Genomic DNA, 21,782 nt, shown 5'->3' with positions numbered 1-21,782 from the left:
ACGAAATGAAATACTTAGCTATAAAAAAAAATATTATTCGCTAAACTTGTAAATACTCAATTACTTCTAATTCATAATCTATTACATGTTAAGTTAAAGATGTGTCTCCGGCACCGAATGTGGCATCCGCCTCGGGTCTCACGGGACTGGGTGGAGGGTGTTACAATGAGCTTTGATTTTCTTTATTCAAGTAAAATTTATTATTGATCTTAATGCTTTTAGGTAGAGTTTCTCCCTTAGATTGATTTATTTCATTAATCACTATTGAGAGAAGGATTTTTGATATGAATAAGGTAATAAATATCATGGGAATAACAACTAGATGCGAGAGTTAGATGGTTTGACTCGTGGGAGGTTTTTATAAAATTAAAGGCCTTAATTTGTGAATTCCTAAATAATTACAAGAACTTAATGATTTAATCCATGTTTGGTTGCCACTGAGAGATGGGTAATTGAACTAGGTTAAAATAGCTAATAAAACATCGAGAGAGCTTATTAGCAGAATTTAGGGTTATTTTTCCTTCTTGAATAATTAAAATTAATTATCAAACTAATAGGATAAACTTGATAGAATTAAGTGAAGTCAAAATCCCTATTAACTTTTAACCCTTGATTTCTTTTCAATAACTTCTGGGTTGATGTCATTGATTTCTTTTCAACAACTTCTGGGTTGATGTCATACTTATTATTTTTACTTTAATTCTTTTATTTTCAAATACATGATCTTTATTGTCATTTAAATAATAATAGGTTAACACAATTTTAGTACTTAGTATATAATTTTCGTGGGTGTTTTCGTATCGCCCCCGAGCGACTCGTAAAACGCCTCTTTTTGTTGTTTGATGGAAAATGATCTTATGATGAACAGTGGTGACAAAACATTTTATTGGATACGATGCCGATAAATCGGTCTTATAAAACATTTTTTTGAGTCGCCACCCATTTTTTCGGTAATGGGACCGTTTCCAATTTTACTTTATAAAAATGACTTCATTTTAAACTCAATTCTGTTTAAGGCCAAATTATTTAAAAGACTGGTCAGGCGCATCAATGCGATTCTGGATAAGGGAATTGGGTACGCCGGCTCGTTGGAAGCCGACGCCGGGAAAAACCGGCCTCTTTTAACCTACGATTTCTAATTTATTTTAGTTAGAAAAGCCAAATTATTTATTTATTTAAACCCAACCCAAATGAATCAAACCGAGTTCCTATATGGAAAATTATTTAATCGTCCCAATCAAATCTAATTATCGCATTTAAAATTATTCAAACCATTCAAACCAAAACAATTAAACTAAATAAATAAAAGACCCGCTCTTGCCTTATGGTTCAAGGTGGGCTACAAACCGAACCTAAAAATACATTCTACCCGATTCAAAATTTAAACCCAAAAACCAAAAACCCAAAATCATGCATAATTACATTTTAATATTCTAAACTTAAATAAATTGCAATCTGTTCATAATTGGTCATTTTTAGATTTATTGGAAAAATTAACTCTGGAAGCTTAGAACAGTTATGTCACACAGCTAACAATTACGTCACCCAGCTGTTCCTGGATGAACAGTCGCGGGATGCAGCTGTTCCTAATGAACAGTTGCGCGACGCAGCTGTTCTTGGTTGAACAGTTGCGTGACGCAGCTGTTCTTGTATGAACAGTTGCGTGACGGAGCTGTTCTGGCCCAAGCTCGTTTTCAAACGCTTTATTTAGATTAATTTAAATGTGATTTAAGGACACATAAAATGGCCAAATATGAACAGAATACAATTTAAAGAAGCCTAAATTACTAAAACCACAAAAATAAGTAAAAAAATACAAAGAATGGTAAAGAGATTACCTAATCCTCAGTTTGAGGATTGTAAATGGATTGAATGTCTTAACAAGTGATAGTTAAGATCTCCCATAAGCTTTGTTTCCAAGGATTCAAGTTCTCTTTCTTTAGTCTCTTGATTTTTTTCTCTCTTTTTATGATTTAATTCATCTAAAATTGATATCTAATGCAATTTTCCTTCAAACGAACTCAAAAGAGCTTCTGGAGGAAAATAAGGCCGCACAATATGTTTTCAGGGTTTTCAAAAATCGTCCAAAGTTGTCTCAAACGTGAGAAAAAGATCTATTTATAGAAGTAAGTCACAGAGCATAGCTGCGTGATGCAGCTTACTTGCTGTACCAGAGCTTCATGTCGTTTAATACAAAAACGTCACGTAGTTTATCATAGCTGCGTGACGCAGCTATGACCAAGTCAAAGACTTAACATCCTCTCTTTTTTTTTTCTTTTTAATTTAAATCCTTGGATTAAAAGACTTCTAGATAGCATTAACCCATTCATTCCACATCCTCGTATCATCATTGGATCAAGCGGGGGCATAAAGACACGCGTCAACAGTGGGACGATACTATATTTGCTCTTTATTACTTGTTTGCAATTTCGTATACTTGCGAAAAAGCCTGTCAACAATTTCTGAATTTTGTAATGAATTTTTTGATCTTGCCTAATTTTTCATTATAATAAGAAATTCAAAACTAGACAAAGCTCACTCTCCATTAATTGGTTATACTTTTATTTACAGAAAATATCCAAAAGCCTACAACTTTGTCAACCATCACATTTGCTTCCAATGGTATTACTTGCCATTAAAAAAAGATGATAGTGATGATTGAGTTTTTTCTTTTCATCGTTTTTGATTGGCTATTGACATTGCTAATTTAATTTTTTACTACTCGATACGTTATTTTGTGTGCAAAGAAGATGATTATGATTATGATGTCATCAAAAAAAAAAAAAAGAAGATGATTATGATGAAAAAAAAAAATTAATGGAAGTGCCAATTGATATTTAGGGTTTGAGGAAATTTTGAAGGAGGAGAAAAATTAGAGATTGAGATAAGTGAAAATTGGGTCAATATTATCATTTCACACGTATTTAACGTTTTAAATCGTAAATATTGAACGGAAGAGTAATCTAATATAACAAATTCAAACTACAAGATATAACAATTTATTTTATTTTAAAAAATAAGGGTAAAATAATTTTTTTTAATAAAATACAGAGATACAATTATAATCTTATCTAAATTATTAGTTATATATAATGCATAATTATATATTTTGGTATTATTCGCATTGATACGCACCCTGCCTGCCGTCAGATGGGCGTAAACAATGTGGGCACAGATCACGAGGCAAACAATGGGGCACATGCAGGACACGGTATCACCCCTCAGTTATTATTATTATTATTACAAAAACTTTTAGCTCCCGTGTGCCATGCCGGGCCTGAGAGAAACTGCAGGCCAAAGTTTATTTATTTATTTATTTTAAATAAATGCAAAATTGCTGTTTATGTTAGTGATGTTTTCCTTTTGAAATGGCTGTGGAATCTACTCTCTCCCTAAAAGCTCTTCTCCTTTCCCTCTCAGACAATCGCTTCAATTTTGCGCCATTTTCGATCTGTAAGTATCTTTGTCGATGTAATGCACGTATTTCTTTTTTTTATTTTTGTTTCAATTAATTAGTAGATTGTAGCTTTGCGATTAATTGAGTGGTACACTTTGGGATTTCGAGTTTTGTTGTTTCTAAAATTTTTAGGGTTTTGTCTTATGGCTTTGGATCTTCACGTCTTTTTGGATTTTATGTGCGTTTGGAACGTCTTTAGGGTTTTTGTTGTTTGGTTGATGGGAAAATGGTGAAAATTTAACTGACTTTAGTTTTGATTTTTGGCATTGCGAGGTAAGCCTGCCCCCTCTCTGTCTCATAAAATGGGCAGAAAAGAGGGAATGAGGATGTGGGATTTGAATTTTTTTTTTTTAAATTTTCCTGCCTTTTAAATTTTTATCTGGTTGGGTGTTTATTTTTGTCATCATAGCTGAAGTTTGTTTTGTAAAGAGATAGATTTGAACTTGGTATATTGTTCTTAGTTTGCCTATTGTCTTGATGACCCGTTTGAAAAACAATAAGGTGATGTTATGTTGAATGGTGGAGAATGTGGGGGTAAAGTTCAAATTTTTCATAGTTCCCATTATCCAGGACCCTAAGAAATACAAAGTTAGATGGCCCAAGGCAGAAGCATAACTTAGCTAGAAAACAAGCCAAGATAGCTGAGGTATAACCTTGTCGCATAACTTCTAAAGGGGCTTGTGAGTTCAATTCCTCTTCTACAAATGTCCGAAGGTTGGGAGGATGGGGAGGTGAGGGAAGAGAGAAAAGATGCTGGTTTCTAGTGATTTATTTTTATTTTTCTCTCTCTTTTTTTTTTTTTTTTTTTTTTTTTTGCCAAGGGTGGGAGCTTTATGGGCTAAACTTTCCCTTCTTCCTCCAGGCTCTGTTGCTTCTTAATATCTGCTGGTAGACACTTCTAGTTGATTATGGCGGATACAAGCTCTGTTGATGTCATTCTGGACTTTCTACGGAGAAATCGCTTCACCAGAGCTGAGGCAGCATTGCGCAGTGAGCTAAGTAACCGCCCTGATTTGAATGGATTCCTTAAAAAACTTACCCTTGAAAACAAGGAATTAGGAAAGGTTTTGGAAGAAGAGAATGGGAGCAAACAGGGAAGTGACTATCAGGGACTCAGTTCTCGTAATAGCTATGAAGTTTCTAATGAGCTTATTGTTAAAGAGATAGAGTGTGGAACAGGCAGAAATGGGTCTGAGAGCAAATGGAGAAACTCTGCTTTGGTTGGAGACTGGAGTGATAAGCCTAATGAAGCAGTTGCTGCAATTGATTCTGAGGACACTGTGCTTGATTTATATTCATGGAACTTTAATGCTCGCAATGGTCATTCTTCTAATGTTTATCAGAATGATGGTGGTACTAATGATAACTACTCTAGTAAAGCAATTGTAAAGTCTGGAGATGAGGTTGTCTTCTCTGGTGAACAGAGAAGTTTGTGGCTTGGAAGCACAAGTTCTAGCAATGCTAAAGCAGAATCCAAGTATGACAAATTTCCAATAAGGGAACCAAAGGAACTTGATCAGCAGCTGAAGACTGCTGTTGCTTACTCTATGGATAACTCATGGTCTAGAAGCGAGGAGCCCACTGGTTCTGCAAACACATGGAAAGATTGTTCTGTCAAGACTGTTTTTCCATTTCCCAAGGGTGATGTATCAACCAGTTATGATACCAACACTGGTTTGGACAAAAGAGAAGGGAAGAAAAAAACTGATATGGTTGATGTTAGGGTGTCAATCAAACAGCAGGTGGATGAGGTTGGTAGGGCTTTATACTATGGGAAGACTCAAGGGAGTGCAGAGCAAAAGAACTTAAGTGGCTTGAGTTTTCCTCTTGCATCTGATAATCCAAAGGAAGAATTTCCGAGGCTTCCCCCTGTTAAACTTAAGTCAGAGGACAAACCATTAAATGTCAATTGGCAGGAAAAATTTGAGCATGATGGGTCAGGACCGAAGCACAGTAGTGCTGATAATACTTTTCTTATTGGGTCTTATCTTGATGTTCCTATTGGACAAGAAATCAATTCTTCAGGTTAGCTTTTGTAATGAATATTTATTATATGATGCCTAAGCTCATAATTTTTGTATTCTGATTGGGAATGATAATGATTTTGTACTTGCTCCAATTATATTCTCGTATGCTGGCAGCAATATTTAATTTGTTTATATTGATTTTATTTTGCTTTGAGAGTAATTATAGATGTAAACTATTGATTCAATAGTAGCTGTAGATGAACTATTGATTCAAAAGTAGTCGTAGATGTAAATTATTGATTCAAAAGTAGAAAAGGGGAAAGAAGAAATTATTTGTTATCTGTCATGATTGATATTCTGTTTATCATAAAAATTTAGCGTACCTAACTTGTTAAGGTTTTGATTCATTTTAGCTCAAGAATTAAGATGATGGCCACGTTTAAGTTGTGTAACTGCATTGCTGGGTTACAATAGTCTAGGCTTTGGAATTTGATTTTGATTTGATTCATAGGCTTGTGCTCATACATTTCTTGAGACCTAGATACTATCGACTGAAAAGGCATTAAAAAGGGGAGTTAGTTTTCTGGTGGTTTCCTTCACACTCATTTTGAAAACATAATTTAAACTCTAATTGAAATATCGATGTCCTTCTTGCATCAACCTTATGCCATCTTCCATCCTAGATAAAAAAGGGATATCTTTAACTTTTCTGCCAATGATATGTTAATAATTGTATCATTTCTTTTGTCTTGTCTGTAGAGATTGCGATCCAATGTTGCTTTCCTGATGTTGTATGACATATTTGCATTTGATAAATGAAGATTGCATTATAGAAAGATCTTGTATGTTGTATATTTCTAGAGCTACTTACTAGAAAAATCTACACCTTAAATGTCTAATTCTCAATCATGTTCAATAATTTTTTTGCATAAAGCATACACATTTAAAACATTTTTGCAAATTATGCTCTGGCCTAAGGGGATGGTATGTTCCAATGCTTTCAAAATTCATCAGTGTGGTGTATATTTTGATCTAAAATATTAGAATCTTCTCATGTGGTATTTTCATGACAAAAAATGGTAAATACCAACAATCACTTCTGTGGTCTTGTTTTGCATAGGAAGATGAATCTTAAATGCTATTTTAGCAGTTACCGAGATTGTTGATGCTTCTTGAAGAACAAGGGAAACTCAGTTTTTAAAGTTGAACTTCGAGAATATGGTTTGATCGCTAAGGATTTCTTGTTAAAGTTATGGCTACAAGGAGTTCAATTATTTAACTATACCCAAGTTTTAACTTAGTGAAAAGCTATATAATTGGCCTTCCAATTTGGCTGTTCAATCCATGAGGTGGAGTTGGATTAAGGTGGTTTATTTTTAGCAGTATTTTTCATTATTAGAGCCTAAAACTCAGTCTGCTGCCTTTGGAACTAGTTACGGTGATCCTTTATTTCCTTTTTGCTTACTCTTATTATCTTTTGTTTGGGATGTCGTAGGGACTTGATTTGGGGTATAAGATTGGAAGTCTAATAAAATTACTGCTGTCACATCCATTTTAAGGATGGCAGTTGTTTTCTTGTCACTTGATAATTGGGCTAGTTTTGACAATATCTTAAATGGCTTACATATTGTTGAGGAAGTGTTTAATTTAGGAATCAACAAGCCCAAGAGCAATTACCAATTTACATTTAGATGATGCTCTAGCTCATGTTTAATTTACTTTCTTATTCTCTTATCATTTATGAGACCAGAAAGTTTACCTATGTATTTTTTTTTGTTGTTTTGTTATAAAAAAAATGAGAGGTTGGTTTCTTATGGATCCAACAGCTGCTAAATTTACTAAGAGATTCTAGGTGGAAAGGTTATGTAGTTTGTCATATGGTGGATTGTTATTAGAAACTATGGACTTTTTTATGTTTAGTAGCTGGATTTAGAGTATAAGCTGGTTACCTGGCATATAGTTTGTGAAGGTAAAGGTAGTTTGCTTTTGGCATCCTGATGTCTAAGAATATGGCATTGTGATGGAAGTTGCTATGATGGTTTCTGCTGGCATTGATACCATAGACACATAACTGCTTAAGAGCGAAGTGTTGCCATTAACATATTGGGTGGGGAGCTGTTTATTAAGTCAGGAGTTAGAAATTTCATCTGGAAACCTAAATTATAGTGAGATGAAGAATCTTGCTTTATTCCCAACATCCCTTGGATCCTTTTGCCATTTACATAGGTAGTATGGTTGGCTTTTTAACTTGGAAATTTTTAGTGGTTTCTTTGAAATATCTTACTCCATTTCGTGATGTGACCCTGTTCCTTATGCTTAATTTTAGGATAAAGTCTTTTCCAAAGTTTAAAGCTTTTGTTTTTTTGTTTGGCAGTAATCCTTATTAGGGAAAATGCCAATGGTTAGTTGCAGATGAGAGTTCTAAACAAGATTCAGTTTTTGGATGTACGGTTTCTATGTTTTAGAGGCGGTGAAGCCAAGAAAATTCTATTGGCTTTGGCTAGGAAGAGTTTGTGGGCCTTTTTGAGGAAAAAAAATGCTAGGGTTTTTTGCATGAATTTTCCATTTTATCATTATTGGTAACAATTGGTTTTGTATTTTTATAGGGATTTTTTTTTTGGATCAGTTACAGGAGTGTTATTTCCTTCTCTTTAATTTTTTTCTTTTTAATCTTTAGGTTAGGTGTGGGTAGCAGAGTGGTTTTATATAACAGAATCGAAAATGTTTGAAAACAGAGACAATGATCTGGAATCTGATACAGAGGCTGCATCCATTTATGCCTCTTAAGAGCTTAATATTTAATAATAACCCTTAAATCAACAGTAAACAAGAAATCAAGTTCTAAATTCTTGCAAATTGTCTTATCCTTGATAGCATCTAATGAAAAATAAAAAGAAAGAAGATAAGTGTAAGAAATATAAGATTACCCTATTCAGTGATAAATTCTTGCCTTTTGGGACCTTCTTGTTGTTTGCTTTTAGAGCCCTTTGTCAACTCAAGTGAAATGAAATGTTTATCTTTGGGTGGTGATTAGAAGAGGTGAATTCTTTAGCTGGGTCTGTTGGGTCTGTTGTTACTATCCTAATGTATGTAGGAGAGAAATCTAGAGAACTGTTTGAATGTGAGAAGTTCTGGTGGTTCTAAAGGACAATAATAATAATAACAACAACAACAACAATAATAATAATAATAATAACAGTAATAATAATAAAAAGCAAGAGCAAGCTGATGGTCCTAGACAATGAGTAAAAAGCTGCATGCTAATGACCCATACAACCAAATCATAAGAAATCTAGAAGCTTTCAACTTTCTAATTTCAAGCAATTTGGAAAACTTCATAAATATTGGTACATGTTATAATACACTGAATGACCAGCTATTTGATTTCAGTGAACTCAAAATACCTACTCATAATTCAAAGTTTTTACTCTTTAACTTGCTTCCTCTGGAGTTTCATGTTTCTCTGCATTGGGCAGTTTTTTTTGCCTTAAGTTTCTTTTTTTCCTTTCTAGGCCATATGCTATTTAGTCTTTTTGTTTTGTTGATTTTCCTTCTAAATTTTGCCTGATGATTTTATCTTTGAATTAATGTGTTAGGTGGCAAAAGGATTGCTGGAGGTAGCTGGCTCTCTGTGAGTCAAGGAATAGCTGAGGACACATCAGATCTGGTTTCTGGTTTTGCTACAATTGGTGATGGATTAAGTGAATCCATTGATTATCCTAATGAATATTGGGATTCTGATGAGTATGATGATGATGATGATGTTGGATACATGAGACAACCGATTGAGGATGAGGCATGGTTTCTTGCTCATGAAATTGATTACCCAAGCGACAATGAGAAGGGAACGGGGCATGGTAGTGTTCCAGATCCACAGGAAAGGGGTCCAACTAAAGATGAGGATGATGATCAATCATTTGCCGAGGAGGATTCTTACTTCTCCGGTGAGCAGTATTTTCAAGCAAAGACTGTTGAGCCAGTTACAGCTTCAGATGATCCTATAGGATTGTCAGTGACAGAAATGTATAGGACAGATGAGAATGATTTAATAGCTCAATATGATGGACAATTGATGGATGAAGAAGAACTAAATTTGATGCGTGCAGAACCTGTCTGGCAGGGATTTGTCACTCAGACGAATGAGCTCATTATGCTAGGAGATGGGAAGGCCCTAAATGACGGTGGAAGACCACGGCTAGATGATATTTGTGTTGATGATGATCAACATGGTTCAGTTAGGTCAATTGGTGTGGGTATGAATAGTGATGCTGCTGAGTTTGGCAGTGAAATACGGGAAAGTTTGGTTGGAGGCAGTAGTGAAGGGGATTTAGAGTATTTTCATGAGCATGATGTTGGCATTGGTGGGTCGAGATCCTCTCACCATGAATCAGACAAGAAATATGTCGACAGACAAAACAGGGATAAAAAGAGAATCACTAAACAGGATTCCAATATATATGGATCTGTGAATGACAAAGTTGCATCTTCACAAGTAAAAGATCGTAGAGATGGGGGATTTTCATTTCCCCCACCATTGAGGGATGGGCAATTGGGGCAGGCAGGTTCTAGTAAATCTTTATGGTCAAACAACAATAAAACAATTATTAGTGCTGAAATTGATGACCATAATAATGCGCCGGTGGTGGCGGACAATATGCTTGTTGCATGGAGGCAGAAAAGTAGTGATTCTTCAACCATCAAAAGTTCTCGGGATGAGAATAATGTTAATGCTGTTAGATCTGCAGCTTCCTCTCCCTCTACACTCTCAAATTATGGTGGGGCTGAACAAGAGCATGCCATAAAAGAAGACGATGAGAAAACTGGCTGTGCGAGGGAGGAGGATCCTGGGGCAGCAATTGAGGATGAAGAGGCAGCTGCTGTTCAAGAGCAAGTAAGGCAAATCAAGGCTCAAGAGGAGGAATTTGAAACTTTCAACCTCAAGATTGTTCACAGGAAAAACAGGCATGTCCTCTTTTGATAAACTTATTTGAATATAAAATTAGATCTGATGATTTGTTTGCTGGTAAACTATCTTGGCTTAAGATGCTTCCATTAGTGTTGATGTTAATTTTAATGAGATTGCTTAAACTACAGCTTCTTGCTTGCATAATACTTTTCCCTGTGGCCAACATAGTGATGCACGCTATCAATATCTTTGAGGAATTCCTAAGCCATTACTATATATGCAATTGATACTGGATAGGTTCGGCCTAGTTTCCAACACTTTCTTGCTTTACTCAAAAGAAATATTATAGGAAATTATAAGTTCCGTGCAATGGAGTAAATGCCAATCGAAAACTAAGGTGCATGTAGATTGAATCAAAGGTGGTATGAACTCCTTGATTATATGAGGTTTTATCTTTTTGGTATAGGAAATTTGAAATCGAAGGATTGACCCTGAGTTGTTAATGCACATTGTATAAGAAGGATTTGAACTTGAAACGGTGGGAACTGTATTCTAACAAAATTTTGGGGTTGGGGAGTGTTTGATGTCACTTTTGTTTTTGGGGTTTTTTTTCCTTATACTAAATTTGTATCTTGGAAAATGGGTTGACGAAATAAAGAAAACCACTTTTTGTGGTCTCTATAAATTACCAAATAACAAAAATAAATATGTTTTTGTGATAAATTCCTGAGAAACAAGAACCAGAAACAAAAACCAAACTAAACAGGCCCTTAGAGAATGAATCTGAAGAACATATTCTAACTAAATCTTACAGAGTTAATTTGAACTTGTGCATTTTTGTTATTTATTCCAAATTGATCATTGAATAAGCATAGACCTGACAATCTTAAATCTAATGTAGCCACTAGCCACGAGTCTATTTGTCAAAAGTTTGCGTAGATATACCTTTGAAATGAATGAGTTTGAGTTTTATATGCTTGTTTTTAGTGCTTATCTGGATTATCATTGGTGGGATATATTTAGTAAATGGGGATTAAATCCATTAATGTAGTTTTCAACTTGTTTACAGAACCTATATGGTCAGAATTCTTGCCTATAAGATCTTTCTTTAAAAAAAATTTTTAGAAATTAAAAATTTCCAAGTTCCTTTATTTTTTGATATTCAATGTCATAAGAAACATAAAAGAAATTTAAATTGAATTCCTCTGCTATTAATGTAGTACAACGTTGTTGCAATCATTGAGCGGAACACAATGACATGCTGCAGTTTCTTCCGTGATTTAGACAAATTATACAAGCTGATGAGTGGAAAGATTGTACAAAAAAATATAACTAACGAAAACAGAAAAAATGGGCAAAAGATCCATAGAAATAAGACAAAGAAAAGATTGGACAGAAAATTTAACAATGAAATTTAAAAAATGGGCTAAAGATCCAAGGAAATATGAAGATGAAGGCAAAAAAGAAATGTCTATTGTTCAGTCATAGATTTTTCCTTTCAATTATTTGCTTTCACTGCTTGGCTGAACCATGATCCCACAAAGTTTGCATTAGATATTGAAAGTTTATTTCTTACCTTCAACATCTCTATACAATTACAAACTGGGGGGAAAAAGTAAGAAATTAATATCGTTGGTGATCTCTTGGAATTTTAGTAAAATGCTTCTACTAGTTTTTTGGAATTTCCTTTAGGTAGCTAATCATAGACGTATTTGGATATTAATCTAATCGATTAATAAGTTTAACGCCTTTATCCTTGTTATTGGAGTTATTTGATGTGAAGCATCGAGATTCTAGAACTAAAAAGAGATTCTAGAACTAAAAAGAGTTGTTTCTCAAGATCTTTTGATTCCATCAGAATGTTTTGAAACATTCTGATGGCATATGATACGACTTATTGGAAAGAGGGACAAAAAAAGACCTAAGCTATAACTTTATCAATGATCTTGTGGTTTTCTGCCAAGTGCTAAGCCTAAACTGATCCTCTTTGACTAAAAGGTCACGGTTGCATTCTCTAGGTCTGATATTTAAAGAGTGATGTAAGTTCATGCTTGTTTTGTTGGCTGCACATATTGATGATGGGATATTATCCTGATTGATTTTTGGCTAGGATAGTATTGTTTCTGTTCGCCTATTTTCTGCCTGATTTACTTTTTGAAATTGGGTTGCTGAAAGTGGTGAAGTCTACTTTGTGAAGTTGGCTAGCTGAACGTGTGAGATATGTGTGCACCCAAAATATTCTAATTCAACCATAAACCAAACCTCATTAGATGCTACATCCTTGTAAAGGAAAATAAACCAAAAATTGCTAAACCACTTTAGTAAGGGTGGGTTTAATATGCCGAATAGAATGGGGAATGTAATTTCCATTACCCATTCACTTGTTAAGGAGAAAATAGTGATCTGGAATGGTGATGGATTTAGGAATAGATTGGGCTCTGAATACCAATTCCATATGTGCATTTTTATTAAATACCATATATGCCCTTTATCATTTGCTTATTCCATTTTGTCTTCTCCAACATCTAGCTGCCATTTTATTAATATTTTAATGGAACTAAACATTTGCTGCATATATATATATATATATTTGTTTTATTTGTTAAACTTCAAGTTTTATTGGTTTTGCCAAAAAATGTTTTTTCTTTTGATAAAATTTTGCCAAAAAGTATAATCCCATTTAAAATTATATTTTGAGGAAAAAAAAAAGAAAATGAGAAATAATTTTCCATCAAAATGTTCACAATTTTGCAAAAATATAAGACAATTGCATGGTTAATATAAAAAATAAGCCTTTTTAATAAAATAATTCATTGAATAAATTAAGTTATGGTAAAATTATTGATTATTATTTTGGTCTTTTTACTAATTTCCCATTCCATTCCTATCAATTTCATGATGTATACTAAACACATGAACAAGAATTCTAGTCTCCATTTCATTTCATTCCATTAAATTCCCTATTTTATTTTATAGTCCACTTGCTCTGTTGTCTGTACTAAACATGGCCTAAATGTAAAATTACTTATTAAGCTTTCTCACTTGTTGAGGGCTTAAAAAAAAAAAAAAAAAAATTGAAATTAAGAATAGGTCCTCCTCTTGAAGACAGTTTTGGGTGCATCAAGTAGTGAAAAATACCTTAATAGTATTGGAGGTTGATGTAGTCTTGTGCAATATTTGCAATGATTATTCATCACTTGTAATGGATGGTCTCACTTTCTTTAGTCATTTTTCATAACAAAATATCAATCAAGCTTCTCATTTTAAATGCTTCATTTCATTGATTTTATTATCTGTGCCTTGATTCTCTACCAGACTTCTTCACCTGAACTCTTCCTTCTGTTGCTCAGAACTGGCTTTGAGGAGGACAAGAACTTCCATGTTGTTTTAAATTCTGTAATAGCTGGGCGTTATCATGTCACTGAGTATCTTGGATCAGCTGCTTTCAGTAAAGCTATACAAGCGCATGACCTGCATACAGGAATGGATGTCTGCGTTAAAATCATAAAAAACAATAAGGATTTCTTTGATCAGAGTCTTGATGAGATAAAGCTTCTAAAGTATGTTAACAAGCATGACCCTGCTGACAAGTACCACATTCTCAGATTGTATGATTACTTCTATTACCGTGTAAGTAGATGCATGCTGTCTTTCTGATTATATTTTCCTGTTTGTTCACTACTTTACGAGTTTTGTTCTAGCTCAGCTGTCAATATCACATTACTACTGTATCCCTAATAAAAAAAATTTTTCTTTAGGTTCTTATGGAACTCTTGAAGGTTTCTTGATACATCTTATTGGCTCTTAGCCTCTTACATAATAAACATACAGAGTCATACATTGTGGCATATGATATATCATTGATATAGAAACTTTAATTGCTTTTTGGTGCCAATTTAGTTTTGATATTTGTTCGCCCCATCTTCATCAACTTCCTCCCCGGGGGTTTGCAGTTGGTACAATTTTGAGATTATTTTAATTTTATCTACTATTTTTCACAATTGTTACTCCCTCTGACCCAAAATTATAGTTCCAGTTTCCTTTTTGCAATAATCCGTGCAAATAGTTAATATAAGTTGAATTTACTAGATAAAAGTCTTAAGATAATTAATCTTAAAATCTTGATACGCTAACTATTCATCCTATTTTAAAAGTTTCAAAGAAAAATTAATATACAATTTTTAGGGTATATATGGAAAAATAAGAAAAAGAATATAGTTAAGCTAATTTAACAAACTATTCTTAAAGTGCATGAAAAAAAAAAATTTGGAACTATAATTTTGGGATGGAGGTAGTATTTAATATGCAACTTTTTGCATATTTGATTGCACCCATTTCTGTCACCTAATAAAATGATAGCTTATCTTGAATAATATGCTACCGATTTCCAATCACCAGTGTAAAGGGTACACATACACAGACATAATTCAGAAAATGATAAGAAGGTACTGAAATATCATGGCTTATGTTCGGTGGGAATGAATGCCACCTCTAAAGTTGGATACATGTTTGTGGATATTAAAACGTGCCTGAAAATATTATAGATAACTTAAGTAATAGTAATGAGGAACCTTATGAGAATGTTTTATAAATCTCTTATTATGATATTGCTTTAAAGATTTACCTAATCTTTCAAAACATGAGATTGTTTAACGAATCACTTTTCTGGCGGGTTAATGAGTGAATTCTTCAATATACTGCTAATGCTGGGTGTTATATTGTTTGCTAATTCTGGCCATAGTTAACTAGAATGTGCTATGGGTGTTCAAGTACAATTTAGTCCTTTTAAGCTTATTTTATGTTCATGGGAGTAGGTTTATTTGGTTTCCTATTGTGGATAATTGAGTGTTTTTAATTTTTCTTTTCTACTTTATTTGCAGGAGCATTTATTAATTGTATGTGAACTTCTCAAGGCAAACTTATATGAGTTCCATAAGTTCAATAGAGAATCAGGAGGAGAGGTTTACTTTACAATGCCCAGATTGCAGGTTTGTGATGTGCCATATTCTTCCTTAGAAAGCTCCTTTTTTTTCATTACTTTAATTTAATCTTCCCTTGAATTCTATTGTGCAGTCAATTACCATTCAATGTTTGGAGGCACTTCAGTTTTTGCATGGACTTGGCCTTATACATTGTGATTTAAAGCCTGAGAATATATTGGTGAAAAGTTATAGTAGATGTGAGGTGAAAGTCATTGATCTTGGGAGTAGCTGTTTTGAGACGGATCATCTATGCTCCTATGTTCAATCCAGATCCTATCGTGCTCCAGAGGTTATCTTGGGGCTTCCATATGATAAGAAGATAGATATCTGGTCTCTTGGCTGCATCTTGGCTGAACTTTGTACAGGCAATGTATGTTTTAGCCATTAGACATTATAATAACTATTAGCATATCTTAATTCTTTTCTTAGTGAGAGAAGGGAGAGGGTGCCAGTATGATGTGTCATTATGTGTTTGTTCTCTATCAGTGTGCTTTATCACTTCTGATTTTCCTTTCTTTTGCTTGTTTTACATTTCTTTTTAATTCCCAAAAAAAAAAGTGTTCATTTTTTTTTTTTAATATAGAAGTATATTCCTACTCACTTCTTATTTTCTTTTTCATTAAAAGTATCTTCTTCAGTTCTTAAATTTCTTCTCAATTTTTTGCTTCAATTGTCCTCTTAGATGGATATGATGGATGTCTATTAAATTGATTTTGTCTCTGGAATCATCTTTATATCTGGAGCAAATATTTTTGCCAAAGTTATTTGGAATTTCACTTATCTGTTGACAATTTTCTTTGAGGATTGTATTGACAATCACAATGAATAATTATCTCTGAGGCGTAGATAATTTAGAGAATTTTCCTTTTTTCCTGAATAATTACTCATACACTGGAAGAATGTGATGCACGGTTTTTGATAGCTAGGTTAGTCTTTGATGACTCTAGTGCAAATTGGCTAACTAAACTCATGTTTTAGGTACTCTTTCAAAATGATTCACCAGCAACGTTATTAGCACGGGTTATCGGAATTATAAGCCCTATCGATCAAGTTATGCTAGCTAAAGGACGAGATACCTATAAGTATTTTACCAAGAATCACATGCTTTACGAGAGGAATCAGGTACAAGTTTTATATTTATAAATTTTAAATTTTCTTTTCAATTCTTTCTTTTTTGTTAATATGTGCAAAATTAACAAATTATCTGTTGTTTGTTGTTAATTGTGTTCCCCTTCCTCTCAGCCTAAGTTGTTTATTTTTCCGTTAATTATGATTAACACACAAGTCACGATGCTGGTGTTTGATGCACAGACATCAAAGTAACAATGTTGTCGCAAATGTGGCATCCTTCAAATATGATATCGTTATTTATTCTACAAGTTAAGATGCCACAAATCAATTAAAATCTCGTGCAAATATGATAATCTCATTGAGTAATATTTATACTTGTGTGGCAGGTTAAAATTACACAGAACCTGTCTACATGTACCCATAGTTTTTGTTGTATAATTTAGGTTTAGATTTTGCAACGAATATACTACTCTATCCTTGCAGATAATGCTTTTCAAATGTCAAGTTGACCATTTTTTCACTTGCATTGCATGTGATACATTGATGTGGGATGGATTGCAGGTTTGTTTCTAGGATAGATTTTGGATTAGTTCAAATGCTAGGGATGGGTAGTTGCTTGAATAGCCTAATGTATCAGAATATACCGAATTTTGCAAGCCTTTACAATTTCATCCAACCTTTCTATAAAATTTATTCCAATTTCGACCTTTTGCAATAACACGTTCAATTGCAATTAAGGATGGAATTGCAAAGAAGAAAATATTTCCATTTTTTTTTTTAAAACTACTAATAAAAATAAAATTTTAAATGTACTTTGAATATTAAATTATGTTCACATCTAGTGGGCACATTTATAGACTTAGATATATGATATTTGAGACGTGAAATTAAAATAATCAAGAAGTTATTAATTTATTTTTTATTAAACGACCAATAATTTGACTATATTATCAATTCAAAATAATAATTGTTACTAAATTATGAATTAGCACATTTGTTTCAAAAATTAAAATTTAACACGTGCAACATATTAATTTTTTTTTTTATTTGCAATTCCATCCTTAATTGCAATTGAAAGTGCTCTTGCTTCTAAAGGGCGAAAATGGGGTAAAGTTGACAAAAAGGTTAAAATAGGTGAAATTGCAAAAATCTATAGAGTTCGGGGTATTTTGATATATTTGGCCTTGCTTTAAATACACGATTTTATCGTTAGACTGGTGAATCAGCAATTATTTGCAGAATCTGAGGTCTAGTAGCTACGGAAAGCAAGAAAATTGATGATTCTGAACTTCATATTTCTTTGAGCATCACAGAAGGTTCCATAGGTACTGCATTGATGGTGTCAGTAATTGTTGGGAATTTTGTTGTAAGTTGCCTGCCTATATGAATGACTAATCAATTCTCAACCTTTTCAGGATTATTAGCTTTAGCAAATCTTTTTAGTTTTATCAATTTTTATCCGCAGCCTTTAGGTTTGTTGTCAATTTTATCCATTCAAGTAAAATTGATAAAAAAAAAAGGATTTTATTGTCCAGTTGAAAGAAATATTGTTGATGCCATATCCACTGCAAAACATTGAACATTTTAAGACTTTGATATGGACAATATTATGTTCTGGAGTCTTTGATAAGATGAGGGGCAAAAATTGATAACGGAGAAAATGATAAGAGGAAAGAGTTTGGAACAATAATGGATAAAAAATTTTAATATAAGAGAAGCTGAGAGCAACTTAGTTATGATATGTAGTTGACATTCATAAAAGTATCTAATGAATTATGAATTCAGTACACCCTGTTTAGCAGAAAAACAGAGATGCCTTGCTTATTATCAAACAATTTTTGTTCTATGCATCCAAGCTATATTTCCTCGAATATTTTGGTCTTTGGATAAATGACATATTGATGAATATTTTCTGATCTTCTACTAAGATGATTTCCAGTGTGCACAATATTAAATCATTAATTAATATTGTCCAATCATCTATCTATAACCTAAAATAAAATCCAAATTAAATGCCAAAACAAAAATTTCTAAGAGACAACATAAAATGCCAAAATTTCCATAAAAATGAGAAATATTTTTGAAGAGATTTGAAAGTACCAGTTATCATAAATCTATTTCTATATGCTTACAATGAGCTCAAGCTAACTATATTAGCATATAAATTGAATATAGTTGATATAAAGGTAAGTAATTTCTTGCTTTATTGTAAACACAAATTGGAGCATGAAAATTTTGCTTCAAATGGATTTGTATAATTTTATTTGTAATAGTCTAATATATCGATTTATAATTTATCATCTTATTGACCAGCAATGGTATCTAGATATTATTTTTAATACTGTATGATATCCATATACCTATCAATTGTATGGTGTTTTTGGTACTTTGGACACTACACTCATACAAACAAATTTCATGATGTTCTGATAGTAAACATGTTTTTTAGTTAAGCATTTAGCACTGAATCTTTGCATTGGTAACCTGGAAAATTTCCTTCTTGTTGAGGTGGAAAAATTAATTGGATAAGGTGTCGAAGTCATATGGTGAACCTTAAATTCTTTCTCTCGAAACTAATTGAAAAGAATCACATCAAGTGATTGGTTCGATATAAATTGAATTGACAGTGTTATAGATTCATGTAAACCTTGTTAACCCCTTGCAAAATATGGATTTTCTTTGAGAAAGAGCGATTTTGATTTGGAGCCAGGCTTCTTGGATCATCTTTTCTCTTGACCTTCAATCCCTCTTTATATAGAATTTTACACAAACTTGTCCAAATAGGATTAGTACTAAATAGGAAGCTTCAAAGTCCTTATTTGAGAAGGAATATAATTAAATAGGAAAAACAAGGCTTGATCTTGTCAATGGAGGGGCTGCACAAGGCTAGGACTTGCTAGATTTCGGATGGGAATACACGCCAACTTCAACATGCTCTGGTCCTGCAGTCTTCGTCTCAGCAAGGCTGGGCCTTGTTGATTTGGGGATCACGTATTTTACATCATTCTTCAGCAAGGCAGTCTTGTAACCTTGGTTTCAAACAGGGCCAAGTCATGTTGAGCATAAACTTGCTTAGTTGGCTTCCTTTTTCATACAAATCATCAACTATACCTAAAATCTTCAAAGAAAAGCCTTAAACATGCTAAAAGAATCAAAACTAAGAAAATTAGAAATAAAGATGTAAAACTTTAAACAAATAAACTACGAAATTAACGTGAAAACCAATGTTGTCAAATCAAGAATTGAATTGTGAATCGGAAGCCTCATTTTTTGAATCGAGAATCGAGAATCGAATCGAATCGTAAGATTCGCTACAGCCTTTTGAGAATCAACCAAAATATTCAATTGAAAATTCCAATATCAATCATATGCTAAATAAAACCTAATAATTTGTGTTGTTCCTAAGTTCAATTGAAAATTCGACTAATGATTTGTATTGTGAATCGTATGATTCTAACAACACTGCTTACAGCTGTTGTATCGCATTAGAAAACAATTAAGTTTGAATATTATTCAATGTGATACCTAGCTAATGATCGGCGATATCTTATTACCATAATAAATTTTTTTTTTTTCATTTCACAATACAAGTTCATTGAAATATATTTGTGTTTTTTCAAGCATAGGCTAGTTATTTTTTATGGTTACTACATATTTATCACCTGTTCATGAATGGTTATGAATAAAATGTTCAAACCTTTGTCAAAAGGAAGCGCTTCTTTGGAGCATCTGTCACTAATATATTGTAGCTTTGACTCAATTTTATCTCATAAATTATAATATAACAATAGGGCTGGGAGTTGGAGGGTCCAACTTGAGCTTCTGATTTGATCAAGTCTAGTTGCCAAACATGCTGGCATTTATGGTCTTTCTTGCATTGATACACTTTCTTTTTGTCCTCGATCTAAAATGTTGATGCTGAAGCATGCTAAGTAACTTTTGTTACTTTATATTTTGGTTGATGTTGTTTATTACGTGTATTCTTCAGGACACCAACAGATTGGAATACCTGATACCAAAAAAGACATCCTTGAGGCATCGATTGCCAATGGGGGATCAAGGCTTCATTGACTTTGTTGCTTATTTGCTTGAAATAAACCCAAAAAAGCGTCCCTCTGCATCAGAGGCTCTGAAGCACCCATGGTTGTCATATCCGTACGAACCGATATCAGCGTGAACTGATTTTTGGATTCTCACACTAAGAAGGATGACAAGCTGCAAGGGCCAGCTTCATCCCTGGTATTGCTGTCTTGTTGAAGGAAGGAGCAAGTGATACTATTTTTATATCCTTGATGGACCTGCATGCATTGAACTGCCTGTTTGGTTTTGTGGTGAATCTCTTTTTCCTGGTGTTACCAAGTTGTATTTTAAATTGCCACAATTAAGCTCAATGTAATTTTGCACGCACTCTATTCTTAGGGGGTTTTCTTTCTTCGCGTTGTTTTATCTGGTGGAAGGGGAATCGTAGATCTTGTTGTACATGTGTGACAATTCTTTTAGGCTACTTAGTAATAGCATGTGGAAAATAGTTGCTTATCCGATATTCTAATTAATTGCATGATTTTTCGAAGGGTATGTCGCAGTCTTTGAGTTTGTCAAAGGCGAGATTATAGACTACTGCAATCGTTTTGGCAAGCAGTATCAAATAGTTGAATTCATTTGAGCATTTTTTATCAGGGATGTCTCGCGTTGTGTTTTTCCCTTTCCTTTTGCACTGAAGTGTCTGCGGGGCAAATTGCACCTTGAAGTTGGACCTGTATACTGGGCAATTTGTGTTGTATGTAAACGTTCATTGCTTTTTTTAAATTGTGTAGTTTTTTAACACTAGCTAGGTGTTATGGGTTTTGTACGCTACGGAACACAATCCTTTTATTTGTTTTCCTTTTTTGTTGTTTTGCTTTTTTTTTTTTTCCTCTTCTGCTTGGTTTGTTCGTTTTGCACTTGACTTCAGAAAGTTGAAAAGGGCAAAGGAAAGGCCATTCATCGGAGCAAATTCCCCTCTACATTGGGCAATTTGGGCTTTTTTTTTTTTTTTTTTTAGGACTCTGAAATGAGATTGACATTGGTCTTTTGATATTTCCTGTCAGTTTTAGACTGTTTTGATTTAGGGTCAGTTTCGATTTCAGTTTTCGCTTCAGTTAATTGTTTCATTTTTTTTTTTTCTTGTGTAAATAAATTTGGAAAGGTAATAAAAAAAATGGGACACTGAGTAAATGTGAATAAACTTTATTTAATTGAGTTTAAGAATATATTATATAAATGGTTTGAGGATTATAAAGAAAATATTTTAGTTTCGTTTTTGAAAGAGAGAAATGCCCATTAAATTCATAGATAAAAGTCTGACAGGAAATCGAGATGGAATCCCAAATATGGAGGTGACCATGATTGATTGATGCGCT

At 33.3% G+C, this 21,782-nt stretch overlaps 1 protein-coding gene across 1 annotated transcript; it reads left to right on the top strand.

The window, feature by feature from the left end:
• The first annotated feature begins 3,293 nt into the window (after positions 1-3,293).
• On the top strand, positions 3,294-20,953 carry LOC105640819 (uncharacterized). Its single transcript, XM_012225210.4, has 8 exons — positions 3,294-3,453; positions 4,320-5,482; positions 9,021-10,386; positions 13,681-13,960; positions 15,211-15,318; positions 15,404-15,682; positions 16,291-16,434; positions 20,372-20,953. Exons 2-8 carry the CDS (start codon positions 4,366-4,368, stop codon positions 20,558-20,560), a joined length of 3,483 nt encoding a protein of 1,160 aa, XP_012080600.1. The 5' UTR covers positions 3,294-3,453; positions 4,320-4,365; the 3' UTR covers positions 20,561-20,953.
• The last annotated feature ends 829 nt before the right edge of the window (positions 20,954-21,782 follow it).

Source organism: Jatropha curcas, chromosome 8 (assembly GCF_041381405.1).
Source record: "Jatropha curcas cultivar XTBG-Jc1 chromosome 8, XTBG_Jcur_1.0, whole genome shotgun sequence".
NCBI classification, from domain to species: Eukaryota; Viridiplantae; Streptophyta; class Magnoliopsida; order Malpighiales; family Euphorbiaceae; genus Jatropha; species Jatropha curcas.
This window is presented reverse-complemented; position numbering and strand designations above follow the sequence as displayed.